We start from the raw sequence: 26,251 nt of genomic DNA, 5'->3' as shown, positions 1-26,251 counted from the left end.
TGGGTGCCGTTATACAAACAGGCAAAAAATAATTACAAACCACTGACAGGAACTGGAGGCAACATTCAGAGGGGTACGCACACACGCACAAACAAGCACACACGCAGACACACATGAATGACAGACACACACACAAACAGATGTGCACACATAAACGACAGACGCACACGTACACGCACACGCACACACCCGAAACAGAACAGTCTAATGAGAAACTTCAGGGGAGGTTCTGGGAACTGCCGGGAAGCTGCTATAAATAGGAGCCACTTCTCCAGCAGTGCATGGAACGAGTTTAAGGCTTTCGCCTCAGCACTGCAATACTCTCCCCCCTTTACGGGGCACCCGAGGCTACGCTCTACATGAACCTCCGTATTTCACTGCACAATAACCAGTTAAAATGCACCTTTCATAGGTTTTCTGTACAGTAGAGAGAGAAGTAGCCTTATACTTCTTATAGACTTATATAATAAGTTACTTTTAGACTTTGTGATGTTCCACCAAACACCCCCCTGCTAGTCATCTCTTAGAAAGGACTCCAATTCTCCCAGGCCCTAGCGTGTCAGTCAGTGTTCTGAGAGGGCTGGAGTGAAAGCCCCTCTGGTCCCAGACGTTTCCCTGACCCATTCCCACACTGACAGCGAGCGCAGCCCGTCTCCACCCAAATCTCTCAGCGGAAACACTCTCTGATCGGGGTCCCCCTGAGGATAAGGGGTTCATTCAAACATCCTCCTGTACCGCCCAGTCTTCACCGCGTGGGCTCGGAAAGAACGCAGGGACCATTTAAATACGACGGCCTGCTGGGGCGTCTCTCATGATACGATGCACGGACATAAAGAAAGTTAAACAAGTGAATGGTGTGTTGATGGTGGTGTTAATGCACTCCATCTTTAGTTCAGATATGCGTTTGATCCCTCAGACAGATCTCCCTCTGGGGCCCTCACGACAGACTGTCGACAGGTCCCTGTCTGATTCCCTCCTAAATATAATTCAAACATGCATTTTAAATCATGCACTCAGCTCTTACATGCATGTACGAATGTGCGATAACACGTCTGCTCATGTGCAGTAACACCATGAACATGTATGACACAGTATGTATGCACGTTCTGATTTACAGACCAGTGGTACTGATCGATGATTTTGGCATTTAAAGCCGTACAAACACTTCAGCACGCGTGCAGCACGGGAACTGAATAAAACATCTAGAAAATCAACAATTCTCCTTTTCCAAATGCCACAATGAGCCCAAGATTATTTCACACACATTATTTCTAAAGTGCTCTCTAACACGAATGAGCAGCTCCCAGCGCAGCTAACCCTCAGTGGCCCAGTCAGTGAGCGGCACAAAATCAACCAGAATATCAAACCCCTCCACAAATATCAGAAGAGGAATGCATTTTCAGGGGTAATCAAGTGCCTCCAGTGGGCATTTTCAGAGGTTTGTTGATATCTTGAATTACGCTTTCTGCATCCGCAGTGTGCACTCACCCTCTCTGACAGTGTTTATCAGCCACGTCTGTAAAAAGATACAAGACCTACATCAGCTCTCCATTAGCGGCTCAGTCAAAGCTAATTAATTGCACACAGCTGGAACAAAGGCGGCCTGCATACAAAGTGGAGCGCAAACCCCGGGATTAAGATTCAGCACACTGTGGAGTCTGAGCCCAGTCAAGTAAAAAAAAACTTCACTGGGTTGATTTGACTTGACCTGATTTATCGGATTTATTCAACAACATCGACTGAATCAGATAAATCGAATAAGAACATGAGTAAAACGCGAGCACGGGCGTTAGTAAGTCCACCGCGGCAACAGAGGGCTGAGCGAGCTCCTGTCCCAGCGGAGCGGGATTTGAAATGATATTCTGAGAGAGTTTTCCCCCCCTCTTCTTTTGAAGCGGCGTTCTAAAACACCTTCAGCGCGTTATCAAATCTGCATTGATTGGCTTTTTCAGATATGTTACCGTGGCAACTGCGTGCGGGTGGAGCTTAGCTTCAGTCCTGCGTGCGGACCGGTTAGTGGGTTCAGATGACGTGCCTTTCGTTTATGTGCAGAGTGCATTTTGGGCTGGGTTGAGGCGTGTTTCGGGCTCATGGGATGCGTGCCGTTACATTGTTAGCGAGGTGTGCTTGAGGAATGCACGGTGCTGTGCATTTCCTCTTGATTAAGCTGAAGCAAATCACAGACAGAACTGTTAACTACAAATAAACAAGAACACTTAATTTAACTTCATTAACACTCCTTAATATGAAGAAAAACACATAATGCAAACAGCAACAGCCATTCTTTCCATATGGCTTTGAACCTCCGAGCCCTAATCCTGCAGTGCAACTATAGCAACAAGCATGTGGGAGAACCAATTACCTCTGGAACAAATGATTATTTATTTACTCCTGCACATAATGGCATCCAGGGCAATTTATACACAGCCCATTTACATTAACCGAAGAGACACATTTCATCACAAATAAAGGACCAAGTACCGGAATTCAAACCTGCAAGCTTTCGCACTCTAAAGGGTTCCGGTTCAGTCACCACTCAGCCACACTGTTACAGTGGAGCAGACATGGCTTATAGGGATCACACAAACAAGCATGTATATGCTAATACACAAACAAACACACACACACACACACACACACACACACACAAGCATGTATACGCTAATACACACACAAACACACACACACACAAGCATGTATACGCTAATACACACACACACACACACAAGCATGTATACGCTAATACACACACACACACACACTCACAAAAACAAGCATGTATATGCTAATACACACACAAACACACACACACACACACGCACACACACACACAAACAAGCATGTATACGCTAATGCACACACTTGCATGCACACACACAAACACACAAAAGCATGAACGCACATGTGCACACACACTGCGAAAATTCAGTATACATCATACAAATTGATAAAGGCTGTACTTCTTTACAGAGTCGCTCAGCTTACCTTGCTTGAGAAAAAATAGAATGAACAAAAATGTGTGTATACTGATAAGTGTGACTTGCTTGTATTCCAAGCTTTCCTTTAATTTATTGAAAAGTGTGTGTGTGTGTTGCAAGCAATAGAAGCAGAATAGGCTCCTATGAAACCTCGGTATCTCTGGCATTTCCGCCAGAGAGACAATAGAAAGCCCTGAATCAATAAGGCAGAGAGCCCAGTGAAACCCCAGCACAGACAGAGAGATTCCTGAGGATACTGTAATCACTGCGCTCCAGACCCCTATGCAGCCAAAAGCGGTCAACACAGCACAGACATCTCCACACTTCCTCATCTCTCTCACACACACACACACACACACACACACACACACACACACACACACACACACAGCACAGACATCTCCACACTTCCTCGTCTCACACACACGCAAGCATGCACATGCACACACACACACACACACACACAGCACAGACATCTCCACACTTCCTCATCTCACACACACACGCACGCACGCACGCACACACACATCTCCACACTTCCTCATCTCACACACACACACATGCACGCACACACACACACACACACACACACAGCACAGACATCTCCACACTTCCTCATCTCACACACACACGCACGCACACACAGACACACGCATGCACGCCTGCACACACATACACACACGCACACACACACACACACACACACACTCACAAAGACACGCATGCACGCCTGTACACACACACACACACACGCATGCACGCCTGCACACGCACACACACACACACACACTCACACAGACACACGCATGCACGCCTGCACACACACACACACACACACACACACACATGCCTGCACACACACACACACACACACACACACACACGCCTGTACACACACACACGCACTCACACAAATGCACGCCTGCACACACGCATGCACGCACGCACAGACACGCACACACACACAACCGTGCGCACCCGCAAACACACACAAATCAGAAGAGTACTGTTTTGCTCTTTAGTTCAAAAGGAGTGAGGTTAGAACATGGGAAACCTGATCCCAGATCAGCACTTCTATTCTGAGACACTTCATATTGATGAGACATTCAGAGCCAAGTGAGCAACAAGTCAACATGCAAAACAGGAAAAATTTTCAAAATAAACTTTTGCACCAAAAACAAATGTGTACCTAATCCTTTTATCATGCCTGATGTATTCTATCCTATCTCAAAAAAAGACAGGTAAGGTGAGGTGAATCTTACCCTTAACCAGAACATTCCTGTACTGCTCACCATTCAGACATTGGCCTGCCAGACTAACATATTTCATAGGCTGCTTGCTCAGAGACCCTATAGTTATACATGGATTTGTGCAACAAGAAAAATTTGCCAAATAGCAAATTAGGCATCTATCACTACAACACAGACCAGGGTCAAAGATGCGCAAGCATTACTGTGAATGTTACTTTCATTATTAATACATTTAATTCATAAAGGTAACTTTATTTGCAAACAATTTACATACAAGTATTTACTGAAGGTAAAGACGCAAATCATCAAAGAGCGCATGCATATCGGCAATCGAAAAATATTTATTAAATCTGGCGATTACATAAAAATAGCCACTATGGCATACTATAAAGCTGTAACCTGTCAAACCGGGAAAAGCCTCCATCCTTATGCATACGAGCCTACTTGTTCCTGAAATGGGGGAACGTTAATGTAAAAACATGATCTCATAATTAAACTCATAATTCATAATGAAATGTGGGTTCTGATGGTGCATTGTGGCTCATTTTAATAGCTTTGACCAGGACGGGGAATCGCGCCCTAGCAAGAAGCAGGAAAACTAGATTTAGCCTAACACCGGGAAGAAGAAAAAACAACAACTCTGGAATACTTAATAACGGACAATCCAGTTGGGGTTACTCCTCAAGTGATGGTTACCAAAAACTTGACAGCCCACACTTAGCCTATATAGTATAGCCTTAGCTCTGATTAATTATATTCTCAAGAGTCTTCTCATAAAAGCCAGTATTAATGCAAACCACGACCATGCCAGTTCCACTGAGACCTCGGCTTTCCATTCCCCTACATATAGCAAACAATGCATTATCAAGCACCGGAAGGACCAGTAAAATTACCAAAGGAATTACTGCAAACAATTTAATACTGGAATTTAGTAACATCTTTCGTTTTTAATCTGATACCGATTCCACCGACCCAAGTAAATCCTTCCTAAAAGTTTCAATGGAGCCATTCCAACCGCCCTCTTCGGAATAAAAACATTCTAACAATGAAAAACGGCTCTGATTTACACAAACTTAAACTAAATTCCTTTGCTCTGGTTATCTTTCATGACGTTACCTGCAAGAGCTTGTGTCGGAATCGACGTTATGCCCCTCTTGACCGAGTTCCTCGGCTTCAGGTCCTTCCGAATTTTTCTGCTGTGACGGCGCGCCCCCTTCGCTTGTCAGCTCTTGGACCTCCGGCGGGTGTGAGGTAGGGACCCAGGGTAGCGCCGGTGGACTCCGACAGTCCTGTTGGCTAAACGATCGGGGACAAACCGATACCGAGGCCGATAAGGACGAGGCATGGCTTGCCGACTCCAAAAACTTTCTGTTGTTGCTACTGCATGTACTGCTGCTGATATTGGCGCTTGCATTGTTATTGCTTGCACACCCGCTCACAGAGGGGCTATCTGCCGTGCACCCTGTCCCCCTGCCGCTGAAGAAGTCACCAAGTGCCTGGCTATGGGGCGGAGGGGAAGTCGGGTGGCCGAACCACCGCCATCGAATTCGTAAAATCTGCTTCACATCAAACTCCTTCCTTGAACCAGACATTCCAATTACTCCAGCTGACAAAGGCGAGAACTCAGCAATTGTCTTGGCAACGACGCAATAACGGCACACGCGGCAACGCGAGAAAGGGAGCGAACGAAGGAGAGAATATCTGGCCACAGACTACAGGATGAGAGACTATGTGCAGCCTGACTAGAGCTCACGCACAACAATATTCCACTCCCCTCCCTCTCTCTCTCCAAGTGCGCTTCGCTCGCTCTGACATAAGCATAGGCGCGCACAGATTCATTCTCACGGATGCTAAATAATACATCTCCAAACGAGAGTAACTTGGGAGAGACAGTGAAACTAACTAACGATTTAATCAGCTCAAACGTTTTCGTCCAGACTGTACTGTTTCGGAAAGGTTTTCTACGAATGAGATTTTGTTCGTAGGTGTATGTAATTTAGCGGAATAATTGTTGAAATTTACGGAAAATAATCATATTTCACATTTTTACAGACATATACACATATGCAGCATAGAATCTGCCAATAATCAGAGAAGACTGAGTAAGGTTCAAAATGGACAAACTTTTGGCCAAAGAGGACTGTACATTATAGGCCTAAAGAATGCGACGGATTCCCTTCCAGAAAAAGTGCTGAAATATATTATATATGTTTCCTACAGTCAATCTGCAAAAGGATGACGTTCATTAGAAATACGATGTGGGGCCTACTTGCACAGCCACGTCTATCTGTGAGTATGACGCAAATGTAGGACATGATAACCACTGACAGCTAACAGGAATTGAGCTTACAGGCATTCCCATGGCAAAATCAAAGTGATGGTCCTGGTCATTACGCACAATCCACCTCTTTTTAAGACGGACATCAAAGACCTGTGCGATTCTGATGGCTGTTGAACCCATAACTGAATGGCTGAGTGTCAGTGAGCCAGCGGGAGTTAACACTTCATTGACCAGTTCCTCTTACTCTAAATCCCCGTACACGTCTTGAGTGGGAGAAAACTGCAGCAATGAGATGCTACCGTACCACTCTCCATCTTCAGCAATCAATAGCCCACTCAGATACGTGTGTCATTTACCAGCTATGAGAGCACCGTTAGAAAACAGCATTAGCTGTCCAGGAGAGAGAGAGAGAGAGAGAGAGAGAGAGAGAGAGAGAGAGGAGATGAGAGAGAGAGAGAGAGAGAGAGAGGAGGAGAGAGAGAGAGAGAGAGAGAGAGATGAGGAGAGAGAGAGAGAGAGAGAGAGAGAGGGAGAGAGAGAGAGAGAGAGAGAGAGAGGGAGAGGGAGAGAGGGAGAGAGGGAGAGCAATACCACCATTAACTTTAAAGTGGATGAGTGCCCATTTTGAACAGCAGTGTAGCATGAAGGTTAGGGAACTGAGCTTGTACCGGAGGTTGTTGGTTTCAATTCCAGGCGGGACACTGCCGTTGTACACTTGACTAAGGTACTCAAGCTGCTGCAGTAAATATCCAGCCTTATGAACAGATTTTAAGAGAATGTAAGCTGTAGAACTCTGCAGAATGGCTCCAAAAATGTAAAAAGTGAGCCACAAGTGAACAAATAAGCCTTTATTTTGTTTTGACACTCTATACAGGCACCTGTCTGTGTGTTTTATCTACTCACTTCATTTGCCTGTTGGGTGATTTCCTTGGCAAAACCCATGACAGAGGTGGGTTGCATCACAGAAGGGGGAACTCAAACGCTTTCCTTCAGTTAGAAAGTCACTTTTACCACAGATAAGAGCTATGAAACTGCCCTTTTTAACAACAAGTCACTCAGGTCACCTGTAGGCCATCACGACCATACATTCAGCAGATTTGATTGGCTATGCGGGTGCATACAAACTGTGGCCACTCCCATATAAGCCTGTTAATCCAACACTTAAAAACAGATCTCTCAAAATGATACAGCATCAAAACTGTCAATGGTCATTATCACACACGACATAGAAACTCACATGCAGACAAGACAAAATTATGTGGATGCGGGTAGAGGAAGAGAGAAAGGGCAGGTCGGTATCACTACCATCAGCAGAAATGCTGACTCTCCTGCACATGGAGTACGGCTGAAAAGAATATCGACTGCATCGGATGTCGAAAATGTGGCAATAACTGCCAACACTGTACAGTACGGCCATCTTTTTGTCAGTCAAGCTTGACGAATGTGGAAATTCATCACGCCAGCAACACAATGGGACCAACTGAGATAAGGGATTTAGTGCTTTAGAGTTTAGACATACTGCTTCTGTCCCTGAATTATCAAAATATTATGTACTTCCCTCTTTGTATTGGCAGAAGCTCCTATCCAAAGTGATTTACAAGGTAATCATGGGAAAACCTATTGAAATGTTCTGCGGTCCTCAAAATGGGATTTACTGCCACCCAGAGCTACTCTTCAGCTTCAAACTGTGCTTTAAAAAAGACATCTTTGAAAAGAAGGAAGGCGCAGAGGAATCAGTGAGACACCAATCTCTGTACCAATCATTTAGAGAAAAGGGGACAGCCCCTGGCAATGTATCACCTTGTCAAAGGGGGCACAGAACTTACTTTGGGCAAATTATGAAGTCAGAGAGGCCTGTTAATACATACAATATAGCAGCGAATGTTAATTTTGTTGTGTGACATTGCTCAGGTAGCATGCTTTACTGAAGGGCCTCTTTGGGCTACTGGAGCCAGTATTGTGAAAGGATTTACATACGGGCCTTTTCTCATGACACAAGCATTTGTGGGTATCCCAGATAGAAATAAAAAGGGGTGTAAATATCACCACAGTTACAGTAAAGGTTTTATGGGTGCAGTCGACAAGACATTATCAAACCTTCAGAAGGGATGATTAAATAATCATAATAAAAATAACTTTATGGGTGCTGCTTGTTTTATCCAAGGTAACCCACACCCCCCCATGCCAGGATTGGGCTACGGTCATGTGATCCGCTCTGCTGCTCGCTAAAATCAGGCCGGACTCACATTTCATTTCCAGAAGATACAAATATTTCAGTCATGGTCAGACGAATCACAACAAATAAATACAGCTTTTTTTTCTTTTATAGTCTGCCTTCTCAGCCTGGCAGCTCGAAATTGATAAGCGAGCACACCGGCGTAAAAAACGTAGCCATCTCTGAGACAACATGGTCAAGTTAGGCTCGTATTTCAGTCGGCAAAAAAAAGAAATAAACAAAATAAAACGCAGACAGCAAAGGTGTCCCTTCGCCAGGCTTGGTGCCAATGTGCTTGCACGCGCTGTCGAGACTGAAGTTTCTCGCTCCTCGGACCGAAGCCAGTTCATTACAGGCTGTTTTTTATAAGGAATGACTCCACAGTCCAGCCGCGCTCGCTGACGTGCGGTAAATCTGCCGGCTCTCAGCGGCGTTAGGGCGCGGTGGGACGCCAGCGCTGCTCGATGGCTTCGGTGCGGACGACGCGCGGTGACGGGCGCTCGGAGGCCCCACCTCGCCTGAGGACGTGCCCGTGGTGTGTGCAGGTGGGACAGTGATCCCGCTTCGCAGAATGAGCTCTTCTCCCGTTACGCAGCCGAGCTCAAACCAAGCAGAGTGCTGGAGTGCCAGGGATCCCGCCGGAATCAGAAGGGCTTAAAGGAACCGGTGGCTTAGCTGGGAACCTCGGCGGTTCTGGCGTGGAAAATGGGAGAGGAGATGGCGTTCCCGCCAGGTCGGACTGCAGAGGCGGAATGAATCGGTCATAAATGGGGGAGGACGAGAGGAAAGGGGTTTAAATTAGGGAGCGGGGGAAGCAGACAGCCTCGGAGGAACACAGAGAGCATCTCCTGTTGAGCACACAGAGGAGCGTAGAGCCTTCTCGCATGCTCACTGCTCCCCCCTCACCTCACACCGCCTCCTTTCACTCCTGCAGGTACTGCAGTGCTCCCTATGAGGAGGCCCCAGGCACCACACCCACTACCAGCCAGCAGGAGGCTGCTATGGGCCCGTTTCTGCTTCTCCCATATGCAGAGTTCCAGAATACCTCATCATCATCATCATCATCATCATCATAATCATCACCATGATCACGATTATCATCATAATCAACACCATCATCATCTAAGTCATTAATTATATTGAGCATCATTCATTATTCATTATCCATCCACCATCATCCCAGAACCGGTGGTCCCTGACACTCCCTGGTCAACAAGCAGCATTCATGCTTTGGCTTGAAGGTGAGACATGTAGGGCAGTGTGTTGGTTTGAGGAGAGGGGAGAGTGTGTTGGTTTGAAGAGGGGAGAGTGTTGGTTTGAAGAGGGGAGAGTGTGTTGGTTTGAAGAGGCTATGTGAGAGTGTATTTACTTGCAGGAGTTGGGAGCTGTAGCCTGGCATTCCCACGTGACTTTTTAAGAGAGGCTGGAGTGTATTTGCAGCCCAAGATCTTCCCGCAGTATCTTCCTGCCTGACAGCCAGGCCCAGCGCATTATCACTGCTTATCAGAGTAACGTTTCAGCCTCAAGATTCAGCCACAAGATCAATTCTCACAAAGTGAGATTCCTGCCATTTCACCAGCTTAGCAGCAAACCTAGGATTATATTATTTTTTGTACACACACACACACACACACACACACACTCCTCTCTTGCTTTAGGAAAATTGAAATGGTAAGCTTTTCTTAATGCTTCCAAATTACCGTGGAAAAACTTTGAGAAAAATGTTTCTCGAGAAATCGATAATGACACTTTCAGCGACACAAGAACACAAAGGATTGTGTGGCATCACAGAGAAAGAAAGAAAATCACTAGAGCTGGCTCAGATGGCCTGGCGCCCCTGTCAGTCTGCTGAAACCCACCCAGCTCATCTTTGGCAAGCAGAAATGAGATTGAACTACCGGACCAAATAACTACCTCTCCCAATTTATTTTTCCTTCTTCTTTTTTTTTTTTTTTTTTGTTAGTCTCAGGGAATGTGGGAAAAGCAGAAAGGCAACGACAGCTGAACAATCCGGCAGTGGAATATTTTCTCAACTTTTAATCTCAGAGCAGCAGAGAGAAATTTTGGTTACAATGACTGGGAAGCTGGCAGCAGGGGACACAAATAGAAAACAAGGAGACACGCGTGCAAACACTGCACACGTGAACATGCACACACACACACTGCACACGTGAACATGCATACACACACTGTACACGTGAACATGCACACACACACTGCACATGTGAACATGCACACACACACTGCACACGTGAACATGCGCACACACACACTGTACACGTGAACATACACACACACACACACACACGTATGAATAAACGCAAATGCAAAAAAGTGAAGGGGTCTGAATACTTTCTGAAGCCACTTGTACACACACGCACATACATACATACACGTGCACAAGCATTCACACAATACACATACGCACAAACATACACACACTTTGAGGCCCCATTCTTTAGAAGACATTCCTTTTTTAAGGTGTGTAAATATTTGAAACTGGGGAAAGAAGAACCTCCTTTCATCCTGAGATCACAGAGCAACTGACACTTCAAATCCTGCCGTTCCCAGAACCACGACAGCGTTAGCGGAGCTGAGGCTTAGGGATCCTCTAAAGGTTTTCTCTGAAATTCACACACACGAGAGCACAGCTTCTACAGGCAGCTTTAGGCCCCTGCGCCCTGCGAACAAAAACGTGTGAAAAAATGTCCCTCTACAAATCCATCCCTTAATAACAGCAGTAGGGTTCAGACCGGGACGGGAATCCTACCCGGATAAGCAGTCATGGCTGGGAATCACGTGGAAGTACAGGGAGCATGGGAATCACGTAGGAATTCATCCATCCATTACGGATCTACCATTTAGCGTGGCATTTTCCACACAAATCCTGTCTTTACCGACGTCCGTAAAAAATAACACAGGAATTTCCCCCGGTACATGGTCGAACCACATACCAACCACACACCTTGAGTTTAATTTTTCAATCACTGGTAAGCACACACCCACAATGCCAGGCAATATGAAACATATTGCGATCCACGTTCAGTATTCCATTGAGCTGCAGTGATAGTTATTGATGTTCTGTACAGGCTTCGCATGCCAATGTCTGTGTGCTGTATATGAAATCAATTCCACTATTAATCAAACATGCCCTTTCCACCCATACAGGCCTATGCAGTGCAAATTATCGCCACAGTATGGTAATATGAAGAAACACATCACTGTAACATTATGAGAAAGAATGAGAGTGAAAGAGAGAGGCAGGGGGAAGGAGAGAGAGAAAGAAAGAGAGGGAAGGCGGGTGAGAAAGAGAGGGAGAAGGGGGGGGCTGTGAACAGAGCTGCAAACACAGTACTGTAGTCTTTCCCTTCAGGCTATTGAAGGCAGGAAAAACAGTCTTTGACAAGATCTCCATCTTCCACGCTGGGACACCACGCACATAAAGGATAAAGGTGGCCAGTGCCAAAAGGAAGATTCACCTGATAAAAGGCACAGCAGCATGTTTATAAAGGAACAACAGCAGCAAAAACAAAAGAGGAGCTGGGGTATGTAAAGCAGCAAGTGGACCTCACACAAAGACAGCATACACAGCTGGCTGACCTTCCCATCCTAGCACTCCAGAGACCACACGCGCACACACGCACAAACACACACACACACACACATCTCTAATTAGCTCAGCGCTGAAATAAGCCCCCTTCTGTCAATATTCCTTCTCTCATGACAGGAATACACCATTCGGTACAAGATCATTAAAGAACACACTACCTCTCTCAGGTACTGTAGGCTCTAGACTGGTCAATGTTTGTAGCAGTGCTCCGTGCGGTGCTAATCAGACTAACCCACGCCTTCAAGTGGAACTCAACGCTGACACATGACATGCATTACCCAGTTCCGTTTCACATGGCCAGAGCTAACAGAGATTTCCCCACACTTGGAACCAATTTTGAAATATCAGGGCAAGTTAAATAATTAATTTTAAAAAATCAAGTCAACGATTATTGTTCAATGTCACACATTTATTGTTGCGTTTGATTTATGCATGACATTACACAAGCATACACAAATACCAGACACACACATTTGTTTGTATAATATGAATCTTCTATCTATGCACATCATGCCAATAAAACTCATTTGAATTGATAGCTTGGGGGCATTGTCAGTTTAAGGAGGGATTTTTTCGAATATTTGAGGGGAATAAAAAAGCAAAGCACCAGGCAACAGTGCACATGAAAGGGTTTACAGTGAGGCAGGTCGTTCTTCACCACATCCAGAAAATCGCGTAACTAATGCGGCGCTTTAAAAAACCTGCACGCGCGCGGAAACACAAACAACCAGCCGGTCTCCAGGAGCACGGAGATGTGCGGGAGACGAGACGACCCGGCGCCCGGCGAGGCCGGCGTGTTCGGAATAAAGACGCGTCCACCGGCCGCGCAGCTCCCAGCAATGGGAACTGAAAGCTAGCCTCTGTGATTCCAGCTTCAAACCTTGCTGCTCTACATGAACTGAAACTACCAATGAAAACAATGGAACAAAGGACGCTTGTTAACACGTGGAATATCACGTACGTGTTTTTCAAAGCGAGTAAAACAGCCTGTTGCCCATTTGAACGGTTATCATAACGCATGTTCTTTCTGTTTCCTAATAAATGATAATACAGATAATGTTTAGGGAAGCGGGGAAGGGAACCCAAATGCTGACCCTAAACCAGCACTGCAAACAAATTATTTAACAGGATCTTAGAATAAATATGGTAATGGGATATACAGTCGTATGCAGAAAATTGGGCACCCCTGGTCAAAAAGCCTTTTACGGACCTGGAGAGCCAATGTTCCTGCAGCAGGTCACTGGTGAATAGAATGTTCTCCCAGCATTCCGTTCAGCAGGCCGGCTTTTAATTCACTTTTCTGCTTCTCTGTCCACGGCTCTCCCCGGAAATGAAATATTTAGATCTGATTTGCGCAGGCTGGCGTTCGGGTTCATTTGATGCCAATGGGTTTCTTATCAATATCAAAAGGGAGTGCAGGCATTAGTGTGGCTCCCAGAAGCTGGAGAATGAAAGGAGGAGGGAGGATTATGGCGGAGAGGTGGGGGATTTGAGTGCTGGATGTGAATGACAGGCTCACTCAGTTGCGTCTGCAAAGGTTGTTCTCCTGGGCTCTGTCATGCGAACATTCTCATATCCTGGGATCGTGTAGCAGTTATACCTCCTGAAACTTGCATATGCATCTGTGCGCCGCTTGACAGAATATCACATACAATTCATCTTTTCTGTCATTGGAAAAATACTAGATAAGGGCAGAAAACTTAGAAAAAGTACCTTCTATTGTTTGTACAGAGTTGGGCACACTGAAATGGTACACTGATTATGCAAAGTTCTGATGTTCAGCACAACAATGAAGAGTTGTGACATTACTAAAGGACACACTGGACAGCAGCCGACACTCTTCATATTAAGTCAACCTATTTGCCTCGAGGTGGAGCTGGCTATATATAAAACAACCCATCGTTATTTTAATGTAAACATTTTAAGGATAATGTTAAAATCGTTTCAGAAAGTTTTGAAGAGCACAAATTTTGCCTATTTTGCCTTGCCTGCAATTTCTATTACATCACTTTGTTTTTATTAGTGTGGGCAATGTGTGGCTAAAAATATCCTTAATATCTTTCTTCAGTGATTATTTTTCCCCAAACAGACTCAAGTGAATTCAAGGACCCATCAGCCTAGCCTGTCCTGTCATAATTCTTGTACTCCAAGGAATGCTAATTAGTCCCCAATAATCTTGGGCTCTTGCTATTCTGTGCCCATGGACTTGCGCTGAAGAATCGGGGTGCTTTTGAAACGGTCACTCGGACATTCCCTGTCTGTTTAGGTCCCTTACCCATATTTCCTGTAGTATTCTTTTTCCCACCCCCACCGGTGGCTGGCATTAGGGGCTGTGAAAGAAGCAGATAATGGTTAAGCTTTGTACACTTTCTGTGTTTTAATATTAAGAAAAGGCTAGTCTACACCCAGAGATTACTAGAACCACAAGCTGCCTCATTGTTTTATAGAATGGGATGGAAAATTAAAAACGCACTAAGCAATAAGATGGTGAAAAAGCTCTCAATTCAAGGGCCTCAGGTTTGTTGGACTCATACAGCAAAAATAATCACAATCTCCTCACAATTATATTTGAGTTGGCAGTACTGGTATAAAATAACCAAAAAAAAAAAAAGTTGGATTATTTTAACCAGAGAAGCCAAGGTGAGGTGAGATGGTGTTTCTGTCAGCAAACACCCACCTGGGAACAGTATTCAAACTTGCCCTGAAATACCCTTTTCAACATCTTTTCTGAAATGTGTCACGCTACTCGTTTTCTGTTGTCGTGCAAGCCTGACAGGCTAGATAAAAACAGCAGCCGTGCATTACTGGCAAAGCCAAGGCGGTTCACAGTCAGGCTGTGCTGCACACCTTGCAGGATAACTGACATTACAGCATCCAATCAATCTCACAATAATAACCACTATCTGGGACTCATGTTGTGTGAGGATTCGAGGGCACTTCTATAGCAAACAATAAAAAAGTCATCCTTTGCTTATCTTATCAGCTTTGTTCAGCACGGCTGCTTGAAATGACATTTTCTTGATGAAAGTCAACAGCAGTTCTAAAATGGACCCCTTGGGGGAAGCGTTTGTTTGAAGTACAGACAGAGTAAATCCATCACCCATAATAGGCAGATTTGTAGATGCTTGCTTCGTCCAACAAATTGCTTTCCCTGGGACTTAATAAGGTCAACTACTCTGTGGACCTTTCCAGCCTGGGCTTCCTGCTTCACAAGTGTGGTCAGCCTTAGAAGGCTTACGGCAGTGGTGACATTCAGAACCCACCACCGGGCTTATGGTTGCTATGATGGGATGCCCAACCGCTCCCCACTCGACCATTCCAAAGAGGAGCACCCTAAGGCCAAGAGCCATCCCTGGTGCCCTCACCATACTGACCTCAGATCCACCAAAAGCAAGGCCACAAGGGTGCGATGGAATCGGACCTTTAGTCCATTTAAAGCCTCTCCAGAAGGAAAATCTAATATTCAAAGTGCAGTCATTTCTTCTGTCCGTAGGGCAGTGAATTCTCGAAAACGCTCCTGCAAGAAGAGCCCATCCTGTGTCCTCTGCAGACCTGATTGGTTCTTGTCAAGGTGGTTCTCCCCAGTCTAATAAATTGTGAACGAATAAACCTGCAACATAAAGCAGTCCTTGAATTATTAATGCTAATATCTCTCTTCAGGAAAACATCCCTCCGGTCTCGAGCCCGCTGCTCCTCGTCCTTGCCAGTTTAATTGCTTTGATCATTAGGCCTCTTATTTATGTTTCACCAAAACACAAAAGCGTGTCTGAAATGAAGCCTTTGCCCTTCTGCAGGCGTCCAAATCTCCTAAAAAACACAATAAAAAAAGGCCGAAAACACAGTATATGAAAGCGTAATTGCTCCGCAGCGCAAAATGATGTCCTCCAAGGCCCGGTGAGTCACGTTTGTGGCTAATGCTCAGGTCAGGCACCAGATGCGTGGAATGTAAAAAGCGCTTGCGGTGCAAGTCGCGCGTCGCCCAAAGCCCCCCCCCTCTGAAGCCTCAAAATGGCCGGGCATCTCTCGTGTTAGTGTGCAGGTGAGGTCAGGTGTGCTGAATCAGCCCCTCTCCAGTGTGTCGAATGACTCCCAGAGGCCTCACCTGTGGTGGAGCAACGGTACGGACGCAACGCTCTCAAGGTTCTCTCAGGTTTCTCAGCCACAACATCAAACACAAGTTCAGGCAACAGTTGTCCTGTCGCAGAGCATTTCTGGAATGCTCCATAATGCTTATTGTGACGTCACATTGTGATTTTCACCCCTTCACCTCAAATCCAAAACCACTACATCAAATTCTCAAAGGCTCTTTCTTTGCCTCGTGGTGAAAGGCAGGCAAGTTTCATGCGCCCACAAAGATGGCCGCCGCTACACAGCGTGTAGCAGTCACACAGCGTGGCTGTGTCACAGAGTGTTCGCTAACCTAGGGCAGAGACACTGACATTCTGTTGATAGACAGTCAGACAGCTCAGTGAATTCTGAATGGTTTGTACAGAATTGGGAGATGGCCAGCCATCCAAATATTCTAAGACTACACTAGTCACCAATTTATTTTTTTGCTATGGAACCTGACCAGGGAACGAGCAGTGGTAAGGTCCAACTCCAGGTCCAACTTGACACGTCTGTAGGATGGGCCTAGAGCATAGGCCTGAACAATAGGAAAAAGTAATCAATTTCATCTGTGGTAGTGAGTCTGAGGATGTGAGGGATATAATTGATGGGAAGCCTATCATGATATTTTCAAAAGCTAACATTGTGATGTCATTTTTAGAGATATCGCTCAGCCCTAGTGGAACACAAACGTCATAACTGTCACTTTCCGCAGGGCCAAATGGAGAAGAGCAAGCAGTTTAAAGTGGGAAAAGCCCCAAAGCACCAGTATCCTTGTCCTTGTGTCACACTCGTGAGATACCATGAGCATTTTTAAAGCCAAACACTTTCTGGCTATAAGTTTCTCCCGAGTCAGCAGGGGCATATCTAGGAATATTGCTTTGGGCCTTCCCCATCTGTGGGCCCTCATCCCCCCAAGCTGTGGACCGCTAGAATCGTCCCCACCTTTCACCCCACTAGCAACAGCCCTGCTAGTCAGCCACCGTCTGTGAGCATAACTGAGCAAACAGTACCGGCTCTAAAGCGCCTGCCCTGCCTTATTCACTCCATTCCACGTTTAAATAAGAGCGAGGACCCCAAGGGCAGCTCTGACACCGCATGAATCACAGGCCGGTTGGTGCACGGAGGCCGCTGCCCTCAGTTAGGGAGTCCCAACCCGCTTCCCGCTGGGCCTCCAGAGCCCGCCACTGCTTTCACGCTAAAGCTCCCCTCTTCCTTATTTATGCGGCACCATCATTAATCTCGCCGTGTGTTTTTAAACAACATTTCCATAAGAGAGATAAATCAGAAGTGAAGTCGGTGGCGGCGCCTTGCGCTGGGGGAGTTTTTTCCCTGGCTGTGCATTTTGGGGAAAGGAGAATGTGGTGCGAGGGCGCAAATACAATCACTCAACCGGACAAATGAAACCCAGAGAACTGGTGGGAATAGAAACTAGCGAACTCATGGCTCTCCAATAACTAAGTCTGCACCGTTGTGCCCCAGGGCTTGGCAGCGATTGTGCCGCACTCGGCCCGTCCCTGCTGACGGCGGTTTCAACATTCTTTTGTCTGCCGTTTAGAGCAACCCACTCACTGCTTAGCCTTCTCATACCAAAGTGCTGAACAGAGCAGGGTTGGGTTGGGCTGAAGGCGCCAGGGCTGGGTTGGGTTGGCAGCACCTGAATGGGAAACAAACTGATCCAAGATGTGAGCAGAGAAAGCCTGTAGGAAAGTGCTCCGTTCAGACCTACTGGTCACACCTTTCTGAACGACACTGAGCCTGAATGCCCCCGCGCAGTCGCACAAGGTCATTCACAGGCAGGAAATCAAGGGCTCCACAGTCCTTCCACTGTGCAGTTGGGGAGAGCTCAGAAAGGCCCTGGGTTCTGGGCTGCCAGGTGTCAAGGCCTCAGTAACGCTCAGGTGGAGCGCCAAGCAAAGCGCTAACTCAGCAGTAACAGACCCTTAGATTCCCTCATCTTTAAGCAGAGGTGTGACTCAGGCTACCGCTCAAACAGGCTGGACAAGGCCTTAAATTTCCCCTGCTGGCCCTCGGGACTGGAGCCACTGAGTGATGGCTGGTGGCTGGCCGGGCACTAACGTGCATGAATGCCTTTAAATGGCCTCAATATATTTTATAGAGGCAGAAGAGGAAATACGACCACGCCCTGAACTCCTACAGGAGTGTCACCTTCTTGATGTTTAATGGGTCTCACTTGGAGGTTAAAGTGGAGCCCACAAACCGGGAGAACAGCCAAGAGTGGAGAGGGGAAAGAGAAAGAGAGAGAGAGAAGAGCAACAAAGGTAGAGAAAAGGAGAGGGAATAAGGAGGGTGAGGCGGGATTGGGCAGAGAGCTATGGAGCCTCCGCTACACCACAGGGTCAGACACCGTCCGGAATGCCAAGCTGGCCATGATGAAAGTCAGAGCTCTGAAAAGTATGGGAGGATGCAGAACAGCCTCTCTCATCCCCTCTGTAAGCGAACGAACAAACAGAATTACAATAAACTGCAAGCGAGCGATTTATCACGCAATTGCCTGATACGAAACGCAGAGCGATTAATCAAACTCCTACAAGCCGGGCCCGCGTTTTGCATCGACGATATCCATCAACAGCAGAAACCAGCAAAAGAATCACAAAACGCATCATACATCACATAAATATCATATGCAGGTCTGTGCTCAGAAAGGAATATGGATCGAGACGGGAAATTATGCTGGAGAGTAGACCCGGAATCGTTATCATGACAAACAGCTTGTTTATAAACACTTAAATGTCTTTGCCCTGTGAAACACAGTAACGTTCAGCCACGTGAACATCTTCACTTCCTCACGTCCTCCCAGAGATGGCCGCCCTAGGGTCTCTGTGTTCTCATCCATTATTAAGCCAGCATCACTTATTCATAGCTCCCTGAAACGGGTTTAATCCCGATTCCTTTTAACGAAGTGAAACATAGGTGGGATTTTAACACATCTTGGGGTTCAAAGCCCTGAAGGACTTCTGACCCCTAACTGACCTCCTCAGCCAATCAGATCATTCAGCCCTCAGAACAAATTTCATTCTGGAATACACTTGAATCGCACCCCTAAGATGTACTGTAATTTATGAACAGGCAACAGTGATAGCAGATACAGCACTACCGAATCTGAAGATTGCGGTTGGGTATTGGTCTGGAGCCAACCTAGTTACAAGCAGAATCTGTTACTAATGATTCTGTCATGAGTTCTTGTGAGGGTGCATTTTATTCCTTCACCAACTGAAAAATGACACTGCTATGGGTTTCAGTCATGCCTCCAACTGGTCTGACCATAGCTATGCAGTCAAAGGCTCCCCTCTGTTCACCTTGAGTCTTCTCAAACGAGGTCACCAAGGCATCTTACACAGGTTTGCCAGCAGCTCTAACTGTTTGCAGTAGGACCTACCTTGTTTTAAAAGATGGAGGAATGTCATACGTTTTGAGCCTGCACACAGAAGGCACAGCCGAAACATTTGTGCAAGAGGTCTGTTCTGTTCTGTCTGTTTTCTCCCAGTGAGGTCACCAGGGCATCCTCCAGAGTTTGCAGGTCCTTCCACACGGGAAAGGACAAAACCCTTCTCTCACTGCCTCAAATGAGGGCCACAATACTGTCAACAATGTAAATCTACATATAGGATTCAGCCTAACTGAAGCTCATTTAACACTCCCCCTTATTAAACAACAGTGTTTTCATTGGAGTAATTAGCCTGTTTCAAATGACTGCAGCGGGACTGCAGAAGTTCTCCATTTCCACAGAAACTTCTGTTAGATTGCAATACATCACACTCATGTAGAATAGCTGTCCCTTTACCTTTGTGCGTTAGAGTGCAGCATCACAGATTGCCCACCAGGTTTACACAAGCCTCTCTCATTATTAACCTAAGCAATAGGTCCATTTGATTTCCACAGTACGTGCCATGCAGTGTAATGTGTTGTGGATATACAGACTACATTTTAAAACACTGTGCTCAAGTCATTTCCAAGACTGCGCAGGAAAAAGGAGCAAACAATGATGCAATCTACTTAAATTCACTGGCTGTCCTGTGCTTTAAACCATAAATTCAGCCGAGCAGTCATTAAAGACAAAACATAACGCTGAATCCAAAAGCTATAAACCATTTCGCTACCGATTCATTTTAAATACATGATGATTAAGGGACCTAAACTATGAGCAGTCCTTCAAAAAACCCCCCCAAAAAAATTTAAAAATTCTAAACCATGTCTGAAAAGTGTTTCAACCAAATTAAGAAAAAGCTGAAAATATCATCCAAAATTCAGGCCCTGCTCAAATTTTCTAAGGTTTCTTAACATTTTTTCACTTTATGCCTAACCCAAAACGGCCTTTACGATGCCTCTCTCAACACAAAGACAGGTCTAAAGGTCCATTTCTCCTCTCCGATTGTAGCAGTCCATCACAATAAACACTCAAGAGACACATCACAGAAGGGAAAACTGCACATACTTATTATGCAGTAAGTGGAAGAGGTGGGTGCTTAAAATTGCAAGCATAACATCCATAAATTCTGTAAGACAGGGCTCTTCTCAATTCACTGGCATAAAACATCATAATCACTTAATCAAAGAGGCTTTGGGGGGCTTTCTGTTTACAAGCTACTAAATCTCAGAGCCCCTTCTCCAGTGAGGAGAACAGCCATCCAGTCAGATCAGAGCGCCTGCCCCAGTCAGGAGAACAGCCATCCAGTCAGATCCCCTGCTCTGAAGCACCTTCTCTCCCCTTAGCCCTCACCTGGAGTGGGGGTGTTTTCTCTGAGTGTGATGGGACACTCACAGAGAACAGTAAATCCACACGCACATGCGCGAGAGCCAGTTGTCCAGTTTAAGACAGCCATTCACCCAGTGGCCGCTGTCGACTGGCTTTGAGAAAAGGGCTCCAAGCAAAGGACATTCATTTGTTGCAATATGGTTAAAAATAACCTCCTTGCTGGAAAGCAACTAAGCAGAAGTGCAGTAGAACTTCTGGGGAAAACATATCGTGTTATTCATTCTTTCATTTTTTTCTTCTTCGGAAAAGAGGAACCAAGACTGCGGTATAGTTTTTGTTGGTTCTGTTCAAATCCAGCACCTGCCACAGCAGTGTCATGCCCACAACCAAAGTAAAAAGGTGGGGCACAGTAATATCACACCTGCACATATTTTACAACTCATGTTTCAACATACAGCCAAGATGTGACTTAAGGTCTAAACATGGAAACAGCAAGGCCATAGATTTGTTTATGACATAAAACAGACTTTGTCAGTTTTTCCCACAAGTGTGGGAATATTGTCTGCACTGCAAACACTGCCCAAGAGACTAGCTCAAAGGATCCAACACAAACGACAGTTCTCCTCCAAAACCTCCCCCCCCGAACATGATGCTGTTAAGTCCACTGGAAAGAACATCGCAGCCCTGAAAGACACCCATTAATTTAGCACGGGTCTTCGAGCCAACACTGACACGTCTCGATCAACCATCTGGAAAACATGGAGGCAAATGAGGGTGAAAGCTACTTAATTACAACAAGGTTAAACGGCTGCGCTTTCTTCCCAGCAAACAATTATTGCCCGCTCTCCATCTCCCTTATACCGGCCTGAACTCTCTGTGACAGCTACAACTGCAGGCAGAGGCTTGGACATTCATTACAATTAATGGCAAGCTCTCTTTTCACACTTTCTGAAGTTAAGAGTTCGTACACAGAAGAGCACAATTACAGCGATGGTGATGATGATGGTAAGTGATGCGGGTCTCTGCGAGGTTCAGACATTCCTGCCGCAGTAAGTAGGCAGACAGCTGGCAGGTTTACTCAAGTGCTGAGCGACCCCAATCTCATCGACCTGTGGTTTGCCCAAGCAGGGAGGCGCACGGTACCGGCACGTAACCTTGACAACACTGCGCACACCTATTGCTGTTGTCTGTGTTACGGGGTGTGATTCTGCTCGCAGGACTGCCAGACCATAATACGCTGCAGCAAAGCAGAAAAACTGCAGTCTCAAAACCAGGAAATAATGAGGCTTGGGGTGGGGAAACCCTGACATCAGTAGGAACCTGGCCAGGCCAGGCCACAAGATGGCCATTAAGAGCAAAGAGGCAATCTGAGGCCAATATCCGAAAGGACAGCAGAGTGAGTGGGCTGGACCACAAGAGATGAGTATGAGTTTCCACACAGTCAGAAACAGCCATCGACTGTGATACTCCAGTAAACCCCACTCAGGAACTGACACAAAATGAGATCATCGGTTTTGTTAAAAAAAATAAAAAATACATTCGTATACCCTGATGCTGTGGTGCATATGGAAGTTCTTGACCCCACCGATTTAACTTTAACTCCAAGCTCTTCTTCATGGTTAGCCTGAGTGGCTGAAGAGGTTTGCCAATTGTCCTCCGCAGGGTTTAGGGAACAAAAGGAATTAATTAACAAGCTGCCAAGTGGAAGGCACATTTTTGTAAATTCTTTGAAATGGGATATTCCAGAGCCCTGTCATGTTAAGAGAGAGTGTCTGCCTCCAACATCACTAGCTACAGTATGGAAGTAGGCTACACACTTACAGCAACTAAATGCATAAAAGCATGCAGGTGGCTGTTTTTCAGACTAAATATCAGAATGGGGAAGAAATATGATCTAAGTGAGTTTGATTGTTGGTGCCAAGGTAGTTTGAGTATCTCAGAAACTGCTAGACTCTAGAGTTTGCAGAGAATGGTGTGAAAAAACAAAATAAATCCAGAGAGCAGCAGTTCTGTGGGCAAAACACGTTGTTAATGAGAGAGGTCAGAGGAGAAGGGTCAGACTGGTCGAAGCTGACAATAACGCAAATAACCACGCATTAAAACATTGGTATGCAGAAGAGCATCTCTGGAAACATAACGCGTCAAACCTACAAAATGGATAGGCTACAGCAGCAGAAAACCTAATAAGTCTAAAAAATAGGTCGAATAAATACCTAATAAAGTGCTCAGTGAGTGTATAGCCTATAAAATATATATTAAATGTTTACCAACTATGTAAACAATCAGACAGTAAATTTGACTATAGCTAACGTCAAATCCGTTAGCAAAGACACAATTAGCTAAGTAACAGTTATTTTGTAACAGTTAGTTATCACTGCTTAGCCTAAACCAAATGCATAATGTATGCTCTCTGTTAGCTAGTAATAACGCTCCAGTAAAGGAAACGACCCCATCCGTCAAATCCTTGAACTCTGATTAGAAATTGACCTCACTCGACCCTCTCTCCAATATCTAGCATACCAAGGTACAATCCCCAGCACTTGGTGAAGAAAATGCCAGATTACAACTCCTGTTTAGTCGACACCCGTTGAAATGATAGCACTGCAAATAATAGAAACCAATACCATGAGACAATTAATGGCTGTTAAAGAATTACAACATTGCGCTGGAATGCATATTTCGTGGCTGGCACGGGCAAAGCCATCTCGCTTTTTGTACCACGAAACATTTATAGCTAGCTACCCTACCAGCTGTTTGGCTTGATAGGTAGAGTGTTATGCTACCACTTCTGATACTCTTGCAATAACATGCTCAAAGTTAGAAAACCTAACAGCGATCTAGCAAGTTTAAACGATGACGTCTCGTGCAGTATATAAACCATCGCGGTACCTTCAGCCATTATTTATCTTTAACTACCAAACTAGCTAAACGTCAAAATACTTTTAACGCGTTCTCTAACGTTGCAACACCGAAGCAAGGCCGTTTCGAACCCCCCACTTTCCTCCGTGCTCACACCGCCTTCAAACCATCCGCAGCTGGGGACTTCGTTTCGTTTCCTATTAATGGGTTTCATATTGCAGACAGCTATAGACACTCTCGTTATTTTATTTATATGTGTATCACTAAAGGATAAGACGGATTAAATCACATCCTTACCTTCTAAAAGAGTCAGATGTGGGCTTAATGAAGGTATTATCGCGTTGAATATTTAGCGTTAATGACTGAATAAATCACTGATACCAGCATACCTGCTTGTATAGTTATGCGTGGGCGCACTCTTCCACTGGCACTTTTCCACTGACTTTTTAAACAAGCAGCGTGCAACCGACCCAGAATGTAACGGTCAGTAGAATCCCTCTTAATGCACGTTTCCTTTTTACAAGGAAGCCGCATATCACCTGCCAGGTTGACTGAAAACCTATACCGCTGCTTTCGGATGAATACTGAATATTTTGTTTGCCAGCAACAGTTCATTTTTGGAGGCGCGCTGGCATGAAATAAGACGGCAGTGTTGCTTCAGAGAGGAAGAGAAACGCGTTCTCACATTCGAAATTCAATTTGTATGATTTCACATTACACTAATTTTCACGATGTATAGGTCTGTTAAGTGCTAGTTTGAGTAATGACAGACCCAGCACTTCATAGCATTTCAATACCATAGCATTTAGAACCCAGACAGCAAATCAGCAATTTTCTTTTTCTTATTGTTTTATTTATTTTTTATTGGAACAAATTCAGTCTATGCAGTGTATACATCAAGAAAAATAACAGTGATAGCAAAAATTTTAACTTGACAGAGTTTGAGTAACGGGGAAGAGAAAAAAAAGTTATACATTATAAATTATATAAAGACCATAATTCACATTTCTTGACAGGATTGTTACATCAGTTGATATATTGTTCTACATATTTACTGAATACATAAAATAATGTTTTCTGGAGTGAAATATAAAACTTTTATAAAATTATTAAAAGATTGATTAAATACATGTCAAAGTGTTTTCACAAAATAAATGAGTTATAGTTTCGCTTTTAAGCTTGCAGAAACTACAAAGTGGATCGACATGGCTGCGGTATTTTGCGATAGAGCTATTTACCGGATATTATCACTTTATTTGTTAATGAGTATTTAATGCTTAAAGACCAGACTTTGAACATAGGGAAAATACTTAGACCAAAATGAGAATCATTTTGAAAGTTTTGTTTAAAGTAGAGAAGTCTAAGTAGTTCAGACCTCCATGTGTTAGGTTATTCATTAAAACATATTTCTTAATTAGGTGGGACTTGTTTTTCCAAATAAAGTTTGTCATAGTTTGATTAATATTTTTACTAATTTGTTTAGGGGAGCAAATCAGCAAATAGACAGATCAGCAAGAGCATACAACCACCAATATTTGGTTACAGTTGAAATGCAAATGTCCAAGTGTACAAATGTTTAAATAATTCAAATTAATTATGTGACTGGACAAAGAAATGGAATCTGGATATTTTTACCAGTAGATTAGTACACATCCAAATAGCTAAGTACAGGTAGGATTTGCCTTTATTCGTAAAAACCACACTTTCATCTCTCATGTAGCTCACAAACCCACAAAGTGCTTTTGAATAATGGTGGCCTTCTGTCACCACAGACACTGACTAACCAACACATGGAGTAACATGGCATTTTAGAATGAGTTTTTCCCCCTTTATAATTGATGCAGAAACCCAGCAGATCTTCATATAAACAAAGATGTTTAGTGGGTCAAATAATAGTGAGAAAAAATAATTGCTAAGTATTACTTGTCTGTTTTAAATTCACTTCCAATGCATGCTGCATTGCTTGAGATGGCAGTTTTGCTAATTCACATTGTGCGACTGGAACTCACTGGTCTGTGTAGATAAGACAGCTCCTGTTGAGTACTTTTGGATTTGAGTGAGTGGCTCTCTGTGAAGCTCTCTGTCCCATCATGATAGCAAAATAGCTGCCAGCTCGATGTGGACAACACAAGCCTGGTTCTTTTTCCCACCCTGCATGGACCATGAAAGCCCTGCATGGGAGTCTACAAATATGGGGTTTGTGCAAAATGTCCTTTCTACAAGACTTCAGGCCC

General features: G+C 44.9%; 1 protein-coding gene across 5 annotated transcripts in view; it reads right to left on the bottom strand.

Moving 5' to 3' along the window:
* Window positions 1-24,680, bottom strand: part of klhl5 (kelch-like family member 5) — a 52,797-nt gene extending 28,117 nt beyond the window's left edge. Inside the window, exons 1-2 of one of the 5 annotated variants that reach the window (XM_061245019.1) lie at window positions 24,315-24,680; window positions 5,345-5,524 (exon numbers count right to left, since the gene is read on the bottom strand). Coding sequence is in view for 1 of the 5 variants with exons in the window: in XM_061245017.1 (XP_061101001.1) it covers window positions 5,345-5,820 (476 nt within the window). In the remaining 4 variants the exon portion in view is untranslated. Of the gene's footprint in view, window positions 1-5,344; window positions 5,939-24,314 lie in introns of those variants that run through there. The other 4 variants (XM_061245020.1, XM_061245018.1, XM_061245022.1 and 1 more) reach the window with 4 other exon arrangements.
* Window positions 24,681-26,251: the final 1,571 nt, after the last annotated feature.

Source organism: Conger conger, chromosome 6 (genome assembly GCF_963514075.1).
Source record: "Conger conger chromosome 6, fConCon1.1, whole genome shotgun sequence".
In the NCBI taxonomy this organism is placed as follows: domain Eukaryota; kingdom Metazoa; phylum Chordata; class Actinopteri; order Anguilliformes; family Congridae; genus Conger; species Conger conger.
Note: the sequence above shows the minus strand (reverse complement) of the source record. Positions and strands in the feature narration are given on the sequence as shown.